The sequence below is a fragment of the Triticum dicoccoides genome, chromosome 3A (assembly GCF_002162155.2).
Source record: "Triticum dicoccoides isolate Atlit2015 ecotype Zavitan chromosome 3A, WEW_v2.0, whole genome shotgun sequence".
Taxonomy (NCBI): Eukaryota; Viridiplantae; Streptophyta; class Magnoliopsida; order Poales; family Poaceae; genus Triticum; species Triticum dicoccoides.
The window spans coordinates 24,863,906-24,873,651 of record NC_041384.1 but is presented as its reverse complement, the minus strand read 5'-3'; the positions used below and the strand labels follow the sequence as shown (position 1 = coordinate 24,873,651).

The following is a 9,746-nucleotide window of genomic DNA, read 5'->3' as shown; positions in this document are numbered from 1 at the left end:
CAAGACAATTTCGATTTGGTTGTAAAACTATTTTATTAAAGACAATTTCAGTTGGGTTGTAAAACTATTTTAATTTTCAGACAAATATTTGGGTTGAAAACTAGTTTTGATGAAAATTTAGGCATTTTTGACCCTGACAGACTGGATGGGGCAAAAGGATGCGTCCGCGCGTTGGGCGCACGGCCACCGCATCCCAGGACACGTCCGGACACGATTCCAAATCCCTACCCAAACGGACAGAATCTAGACAAAACAGACGTCTGTTTGGGGTCGCGCGGTGGAGTTGGCCTTATCGGCTCGGCGAGCAGGACGAGGCAAGTGCGTGGCCTGGTTAAGTGTCGGCCAGCGACCGACCGTGCGTTGATCAGCTAGGTAGTAAAGTTCAAAAAAAAAGATCAGCTAGCTAGTAGTATAGTCAGCGCATATGCGTTCGAGTTTTTTTTTTAAAGGCGCATAGGGGTTCGGTTTTGGCCGGTGGGTACGTACGTGCCAGATGCATACAACGCATGCGTCCCACGCGGCCAGGCCATGAATGCACGCAGTTTACAAATGCTCTGGCTCCAAACTCGATGTCCGCGATCGCCGGGCCACGCCACAAGATCGTCTCCACCGTCGCTTCGCCGTTGGTCCGGCGGGGCTACATATACTCCATCTAGTCGACGTGAACGCCACACCACTACCATCTTCAGCTTAACTAGCTACAGTTAACCAGCCATGACGACACGCGCTGCAGCCATCCTGATGCTGATGCTCACGCTCCCGGCGGCGGCCCTCCTCGTCGCCGCCGACGACGTGCGCGTCGACACCATCCGCCTCCCCAGCGACGGCGGCGAAGGTGATGCCTCAACTTTTAAATTACTGGTAGTTCATCTATCTTACTGAGCACCTACGTCGTTCGTTCAGGTCTCGCAACGAGCAAAGGAGGCGAGGAGCTGACCCTCGCACTCCCTGACAAAGTAGTGGCGGCGAGGGAGGAGAACGTCGGCGACGTCCTCGAAGACGAGGAGAGGCCGTGGGCGTGCTGCAACAGCACCGTGTGCACCAAGTCGATGCCGCCGACGTGCCGGTGCCTGGACGAGGTCGAGGAGTGCGCCGCCGCGTGCAAGCGCTGCGAGCCGTCCGGGTTCAACCCGGCCTCCCACGTCTGCAACGACCAGTACCACGGCGACCCAGGGCCGACGTGTGCCAAGGAGGAGAGGCCGTGGACGTGCTGCGACCGGACCGTCTGCACCAAGTCGTTCCCGCCGACGTGCCGCTGCCTCGACGAGGTGGAGGAGTGCGCCCCCGCATGCAAGCGCTGCGAGCCGTTCGGGATCAACCCCAACCGCCACGTCTGCAACGACCAGTACCACGGCGATCCAGGGCCCAGGTGCGGCAAGGACGACGACGACGACGACCCCAGCGGTTCTCCATCCCTCGCTGCCGCCGCACCGATACAGTTACTGCTGATTTCTCTGATCTTTTTGTTTATTCAGAGTCCTTAGATGCCTGCGTGTACTTTCATCGTAGTACTGTGGACGACGCCATGCATCATGGTATGTGGGATGGCGCACATAACCGTGCCGCATGTAAGTGTACAAATGGTAGGGTATGTCGACTCGAATAAGGAAAAAGAAGAAGCAAGTGTGCCTTTGTGTTGTAGTCCTAATCGATGTTTCTCTTCTGAAAAATAGATAAAAGCAGTCGTTAAAACTCTGTGTTCTTTTCCTGCAAAAAGAAGAAAAAATGTTTGTGTTTCTCTTCACAAAAAAATGTTATGTTTGTGCCAAATAGATAAACGGAAATGATAAATCCCCAAGCATGACGACCGAACGTTTTTTATGGCAACTTTAGTTAACATAACACAAGATTGGCAAACATGGCAATTTTCTAGAAAGAAAACTAGGAGAAAGTTACAATGTTTTAACAACAAAAGTTGCCACCTCGCGTCAATTAAAGTTCGCATGACAAAACGTTCGGCATGAAATGCTTAAAATCCGAATGTTCGGACAAAGTAGTCATAAAAACTGCCGGTGTTTCCCCGAAAAAAAGAGTCCATTGTGTTAAGCAACTCTAGTAGAGTTGGTCTGATCGTCATACTAACCATTATTATTGTAGTGATGTTTAACAAAAAGGCACTCTATCAGATTCGTTATGGTGTCTCGAGGGTGACTTTTGCAGCGAACTATGTATGGCAGTTGCATGTAGAAATTTATATGTTTTTTTTTTAACACATGTAGAAATTTATATGTGATGCGAAGGAAACTTTCAGTTGCCTCCATGGTTGGGTGGTTGAGAAAGAGGATATCCAATTCAGAGATGGGTCCCACGATTATGAAGGCAGGAAATGCAAAGGCTCTGCTAACTAAAAATTAAAACAAAGACTCTGAATTTGCACGTTGCATCTCAATCCCTCATGGTTTTTTGGGGATTCTGGTGCGGTACGGATTCTTTCTCTTTATCCTTCGAAATGTATCTTACATAAGAGCATATGGGAAGTCAAGGAGATGAAGAGTGATGTAGCATGGTGGTTCGACGCGACTACTTCTCTGGTGAAGAAGTTGTGGTTGTTCTAGCTGCCCGAGGTCAGTATTGGTAGTCTTGGTGATAGAAGGCGGATATGCCTCTCTCAGCCTCTGGTTCTTGTTGCCAAAAGGCGGCTGCTCATAGCTCCGCAATGATGCATTCTTCATCTACAAGTGTGCATCGCCTCCCATTTTCTTCTTGGCTCGATGGAGGCCAATAACAAGTCAGTGGTGATCAATTCATTATATGTTTCCTCCACCTCTGGGAAGTTCTGATGCTCGTCCTACATCCATTTTCTCATCCCAAGTGGTATGATCACCGGTGACTATAAGATGGATGTTGTGCTGAAGCTTCGTGGCAGGCCAAGGGAGTAATCGCAATCTATGCCTGTCATTTGGGTCCTTCCTATAAAATTCTTAGACCAACTTATAATTTCTTCCTATTCTGGGGTCCTATGTGAGTTGTGGTTTGTATTACTACCTTTTTATCTTCAATGAATGTATGGGTCCTTCGGTACCCATCAGTTGGTCAAACGAAAGATTTAACATAGTAATAGATTCAAATGCACTTGATTCTCCAGTCAAATATGGCTGCCTAGGGACAAAGCCATGATTTAGTTCTATTGGAATGGGGGAGGACTTAGATATATATGAGCTGGCAAATAAGAATATGATCACATAATAGACAAAACGTCCAATATATTAAGTCCTATTTATTATTTTTGTGTTTTCCTTAGTAGTTTTATATCATTTTGTGCATCTCAAACATACGGCTTCCATTCCGCATGGCACTTTTGTGTTCTCTATGTCGCCAAGATGTTTGATAATCTTTTTGTGTAGAGAGATTTTGGAGAGATTCTATATGATGCTCTTTGCGAGGAAATGTCGGGGAAACACACATAGCAAGCAATTGGGTAGGTGGCCCGGTTAGAGGGATCTGCTTCTCCTGAATTTCTTTCGTCTAATTGGTTTCTTCCGGTCTCTTCTAGCCAGTTTTCCCTCAAAAACTGGTTGATTGATTTGCTATAGATAATGAAAAATATGTAAAAAAAATCTTCAGGAATTTTAAAAAGATATTTTCTAATTTAAAAAGATGTTCATTAATTTGGAAAAGTTCATAAAGTTTAAAAACTTATTCAGTTTGGAAAACAATTTATGCCTTTTCAAGAAAATATAATAAATTTATGAAAACTTTCTTGAAATTACAAAAGTATTTTTGAATTTGAAGTAAAAAGAAATGAAAAAACAAAAAAATGGAAAAAATCAGAAGAAAATCGCAGAAAATCCATAGAAAAATAAACAAGAACATGGTCACTCCCGAAACCTGTCAGGAGACAACGTCCTATGATTTTATGCCATATTGTCTTTTTTCACTGGCATTTTGTTGCATATTGTCTCTTTGCATTTTCCCGTCAAGTTGAGGCAGTGAGTGTGAGATAGGGATTGCCCAAATTTTGGATATAGCCGGTGACCTTCAAGGTGCAACAACAACAGTAGCGTGTGTTGTGCATTACATGGGCCTGGCCCTTGTAGCTGGGTGTGCTAGGCGCCCGATTTGCCCGGGATATATATGGCACGCTGTGGAAAAAGTCGGTGGTCCAAACTCATAACCGTCAACTGCAACTCAGGAGAAGTATCAGGCAGAACATGTCTCTGTCTTGTGTCAGCTTGAACTTGTCTATAGGGTTTCTGTTTGAAACAGCTAGAACGCGACCAAAAACAGTACTGCTGTCACTTCTCATTTTTCTATTTTGTTTTCGATGACCAGCCGTGAAGTTTCTTTCACCTTGAAGGAACCACACAGGTATTTGGTCCACGTACGTTCTCTCACGAATACCTGGTGCTCAGAGAGGGAGCACCACCGCACGATACTTCTCTAGATCTTCTTGGAAGAATAACTCTTCTCGTGCTCCGCAGTCATGCATTTTATAGCCATCATCAGCCAACACACCAGTAGTGTATCAGCAAAATAATGTCAAAATATCACTAATGGTTATTTCCATCACTAGCGAAAAATATATGGTTATTGCGATGAAAATCAGCAGACTAAACTCAAAACCATAGTTGCAAATCAAGAGAAGGTATCACATAGAACATGTATGTGTGTTAGCTTGAACTAGTATACATATGAATTTTTTGATTGAAAGAGAAAAGGATCGAATATATTATATAAGTTCATCTTTCAAGTACGAAGCACCAACATACTCCCTACATTTACTTATAGAAGGCCACTATGAAATAAAAATGTTGCATCTATTCAAGGCCATCAACAGTAATCGAGGCAAAAAATAATGATGTTTTCTCATACTAACAACTACTACATCATTTTCTGAAGGCAAAGTCGGATAGAAATCAGAAAAATCTGAAGAAAATCATTCCTCTTGATTTGCCGTATAGAGCTTCAAATAGGAATTTCTGCGTGTGCGTCAGCTTGAACTAGTCTGTGTGATATGAACAAAAAAAAAACTTAAACAAGCATACCGAGTTTGTGCTGGAAACAGCTAGGTGGAAGACGACCGAAGCCCCTGTCACTTGTGATTTTGTTTCTGATGACAAGCCAGTAGTTTTTTTCACCTGCAAGTAATTAATAACCACGCTAACATCTGGTTACGTGCTTTCTCTCACACAGGACAGGACACAGCGAAGCTACTAATTTGGCGCTCTCGACTGCAGGAGCCTTCCGCACATTGCCGTGCAGGAGAAACTTCTCATCGTAGGAACGTTTACCCATCCAACATTCCACAAGAGCAAACGATGAAACGAACCAGGTAAACAGCAAAGAATGCGTACCTTGTCGATCGGTACGTGTCCCGCAGACGAAATCTAGTGGCACCACCCGATTGGATGAAGAATTCTTGCCAGCCTGGTCCATCGAAACTAGAAAGAATTTAGAATCATTTTTCTCCTATTATATCGTGTGCGTGCACGGTGCGGCCATGACCGGCAGGCTACGGTCCACGGCGCCCGTCCCCGCGTCTTTGGCTCCTTCAATTCAACTTGAAGACTCGTCGCACGTACTGAACCGCCTGCATATGGACGATGCTTCCGGCGCTCCGGCGGGGAGCACGACTTTTCCTAATTCCATGGATATAAATATGGTGCACGGGCGTGCACCTCAACCACCACCAACGCCGTCGATCGTCACGAGCGAACCAGCGAGCCGATCGTACAACTTTCGTGTAGCGAGTTCAGGAATCTCTTCTCGGGTGGTCTTAGTTTGAGGTTGCCAAGGTCCAGCGTAGCCATGCCGCCGGCCATGCAAGCAGCGGAAGGGGCGGGGCAGAGGAGGAGCGGCCCCCGGATCCTGATGAACGCCGCGCAGCGTGCCCTCAGCCGCGGCGCGTCGTCGTCGCTGGGGAGCCCCAGGTCGCCGCCGCCCTCCTACGGGAGCATCGTCACCGTGCTGAGCATCGACGGTGGCGGCGTCCGCGGTATCATCCCCGGCACCATCCTCGCCTTCCTCGAGGAGAAGCTCCAGGTACGTTCCCAATTGAAGACACTTACATGCACGCACCTTTGGCTTTGTGCGATATAATTCACACTGCTAGTTCTAATGAGTTGCCATGAATATACGTATTTAGGAGCTTGACGGACCGGAGGCGAGGATCTCCGACTACTTCGACGTGATCGCCGGAACGAGCACGGGCGGTCTAGTGACGGCCATGCTCAGCGCGCCCGATGACGCAGGCCGCCCGCTCTTCGCCGCCAAGGACATTAACCAGTTCTACCTCGACCACTGCCCCAATATCTTCCCTCAAGCCAGGTTACACAAATCGCATGCACGCACAAATCTATCTCCAGGATGAGAGCCTATGCATGCGTGATCGACCACATCTTGATGTATGTATGTTCTATGGTGCGTGCAGCAAAGGCCCTTTTGGCTTGATGAGGAGCATGATGGGACCCAAGTACAACGGCGAGTACCTCCACACGGTCGTCAAGAAGCTCCTCGGTGAGACGCGGGTCGGGGACACGCTGAATAACGTCGTCATCCCAACCTTCGACATCAAACTTCTGCAGCCCACAATCTTCCCGACTTACAACGTATGTGATGTGTGAAGAACAGATTACTAATAAGCATGTTGCTTGCACGGTTGCACCACACCTGCTGATTTATATGTGAAACATGCATATGTAGGCCATGAAGGATAAATCAAAGAATGCTCTTCTATCCGACGTCTGCATCAGCACCTCGGCTGCGCCGACCTACCTCCCCGGCCACCACTTCCAGACAGAGCACGAGGACGGCAGGCCCCGGGACTTCAACCTCATCGACGGTGGCGTCGCCGCAAACAATCCGGTGAGTCCGTCGTGCTAGCACGGCACGCCACCTCAATTAGTGAGACTTGTTAACCTAATTAATTGGCTTATCATCTAATAGTATAACAGTTAATTAACTGTCATCCGGTTATGATGTTGATGTATGGAAACAGTTGACTATCATCCGGTAATGATGTTGATGTATCGAACATTCTCTGTTTGACAACTGACATGGATACATTACAGACCCTGCTGGCAATGACGGACGTCAGCAAGCAGATCCTGATGGGAAACCCAGACTTCTTCCCCATCAAGCCCGCGGACTATGACAAGTTCATGATCCTTTCGCTGGGAACCGGTACCGCCAAGATCGAAGAGAAGTTCGACGCTGCTGAGTGCGGCAAGTGGGGCCTTCTTGGGTGGCTCTACAACAGGGGCGCCACACCCATCATCGATAGCTTCAGCCAGGCCAGTGCCGACCTTGTGGACATCCATGCCTCTGTGCTCTTTCAGGCGCTTCACTGCGAGAAGCGATACCTCCGGATCCAGGACGACGAGCTCAAGGGCGAGACGGCCTCCGTCGACGTGTCAACACCGGAGAACCTCAACCGGCTCGTCGACGTTGGCAAGGCGCTGCTCAAGAGGCAGGTGTGCAAAGTGAACGCCGAGACGGGGAAGAACGAGCCTGACCAAAATAGGGGCACAAACGAGGAGGAGTTGGTCAATTTCGCACGCATGTTGTCAGAGGAGCGCAAAGCCAGGCTTCGGAAGGAGGGCGATGTTGAACTCTAGAGACTTGGGGCATTCCTTAGTATTCGAATTTGATGAGACCGACAAGCACTACCGATATTATTTGTATAGATAGACATATTTGTGTACATATTAATTTGTTGATGGTCATTTATATCTGTTAATTCGTGTAGATATTCATTCGTTTGTCCAATATTCCTTGTATAAACTACTGCTTATATGGCATGGATGTTCCGATTTGTGAGTTTCTTTCATTGCCCATACATGTTGGGTAACTGTCACTTGGTTTTTCCTCAACCTTGATCAATGCATGACAATGGCGGCCGTTCCCACATTATCATCGTCACCGTCATCTTCATCTCCGAACATGTACTCCTCGTCAACAAGCGCTTTGTCATCTTTTATTTTTGTGAACTTGTTGAACTTCTTCTTAAGTACAGTCCTCTCGGACTTGTCTTCATATCTCTCACAATCCACAACAAAGTTCGCGGGTTACTAACCTTGAGCAGGTCCGGCTTTGGAATGATCAATTAGCCACAAGTAAAAGGCATTTGACTCGTAGCGTACGTGACTGATCTTGCGCAGCTCATTTGATTTCGTACGTACAAAAATAATGGTCAGCGTGCTTCTCGCGCCTGGATGCATGTGCCGCTTCCATCACTGCACATATGTATCAAGTACGGTACGTGTCCAAATCTGGAATTAAATTAATGGCGACGCGCCACGCGTTCGGTATCCATGCATGGGTGTCACACGGCTACATATACGGGCTGAGAGCTACCCATCTTCAAACGCACAACCAAGCTTAGTAACCAGCAATGAAGATGAAGAAGAGATGCATTGTTCCTGGCACCCTGCTCCTGCTTTCACACGAGCCACCTTCCTCGTCGTCTCCGGCATCCAGGGGCGGAGCCAGGATTTTGATATAGGGGGGCCAAGTCAAGTTCATAACTTTCTTTCTAGACCGTAAAAATACCATCATCATACTGTAGTATGCGCTACACGCTACAAAACATGGATAGAGCTGTATGAGTTTACATCTACCTCTACAATTGTCAATAAGACAGACAAAAATCAATAATTTCACGGTAAGAGAACTTGCCTGCTAATTTTTTTAACGGATATGATCATGCAATGCCGAAGTAAGTCTCCCGTTTGGTGCTTGCAAGTAGATTGATATTTAGAGTGTTTTGGGGCACTTCCTACCTGATATGGTCCCTTAGATATATAGAAATGTCGCTTGTCCAGTGCCAACTCCCATTTTGACATGTTTTTGCTTGTTCTGCAACATTTACCATGTCTGTCGTATCTTGATTGTGAGTGTCAATTAGACTGGGGTTTGTAATTTGCGCATCAGGCTCATTAAGAATTTTAGTAGGTTGAGAACTTGAAGCAATTTGCTTAAAAAATGAATCATTCTTAATGGCGTTTGGTGGCGCTTTTCTCTTTATAGCCGCCGAATTGCAATCTCGCAATTAGCTATATTCGACAAGTTGTACATAGGAAAATTTTGTATCAGAAAAAAGAATTCGTACAAGATAATTTGCATCAAGATCACGATAATTTGTACTACCTCCGTCTAGGTGAATAAGTCATTCGCGTAGTTTTAGGTCATCGATTTGAGAAATTAAATATGTGTTAGTATATCACTAGATTTCTACACGGATGTAGTTTCTAAATATATATATTTTTGTTGCATATAATACATATTTAGATAGTTAAATCGTCGACCTAGAACTACGCGAATGACTTATTCACCAAGACGAAGATAGTAGGACACATACAAGATAGGAATTCTTCATAAAATTATAGCATCACAAATCATACAACCGAAACAAATAAACGACTAGAATCTGATGTATAAGTTCAACAATGGTATGGGATGAGGATTGAGATTAGTAGATGCATGGTGTGTTCTGTGTTGTACTGATGTGTTAAACACTTAAACCTTGGACTCTTGGCTACTTTCCACTGGTTGGATCCGGAAGAATTGTCAAGCGAAGAAGCCGTCACCGTATGAATAGGATCGGGCCGATCGGCAGCAGCAGGGCATGGAACGGCGGCGACTAATTTATTTCGCGTACTATAATCCACGTATATAGGCTAATCACACGAGAACGCAACGCCCAGAGGCCAGGAGACCAGAGCGAATCGCCCATCCTGGCTGCTAGTGGGCTTCACGCCGTAGTGGGCTTCACATGGGCCTTTTCCCTTTTTCTAAAATTAGCTTCG

At 46.2% G+C, this 9,746-nt stretch overlaps 1 protein-coding gene across 1 annotated transcript; it reads left to right on the top strand.

The window, feature by feature from the left end:
* Positions 1-596: 596 nt before the first annotated feature.
* On the top strand, positions 597-7,670 carry LOC119271054 (patatin-like protein 2). Its single transcript, XM_037553023.1, has 7 exons — positions 597-835; positions 904-1,369; positions 5,838-5,982; positions 6,086-6,267; positions 6,371-6,548; positions 6,643-6,804; positions 7,011-7,670. Exons 1-7 carry the CDS (start codon positions 715-717, stop codon positions 7,554-7,556), a joined length of 1,800 nt encoding a protein of 599 aa, XP_037408920.1. The 5' UTR covers positions 597-714; the 3' UTR covers positions 7,557-7,670.
* Positions 7,671-9,746: the final 2,076 nt, after the last annotated feature.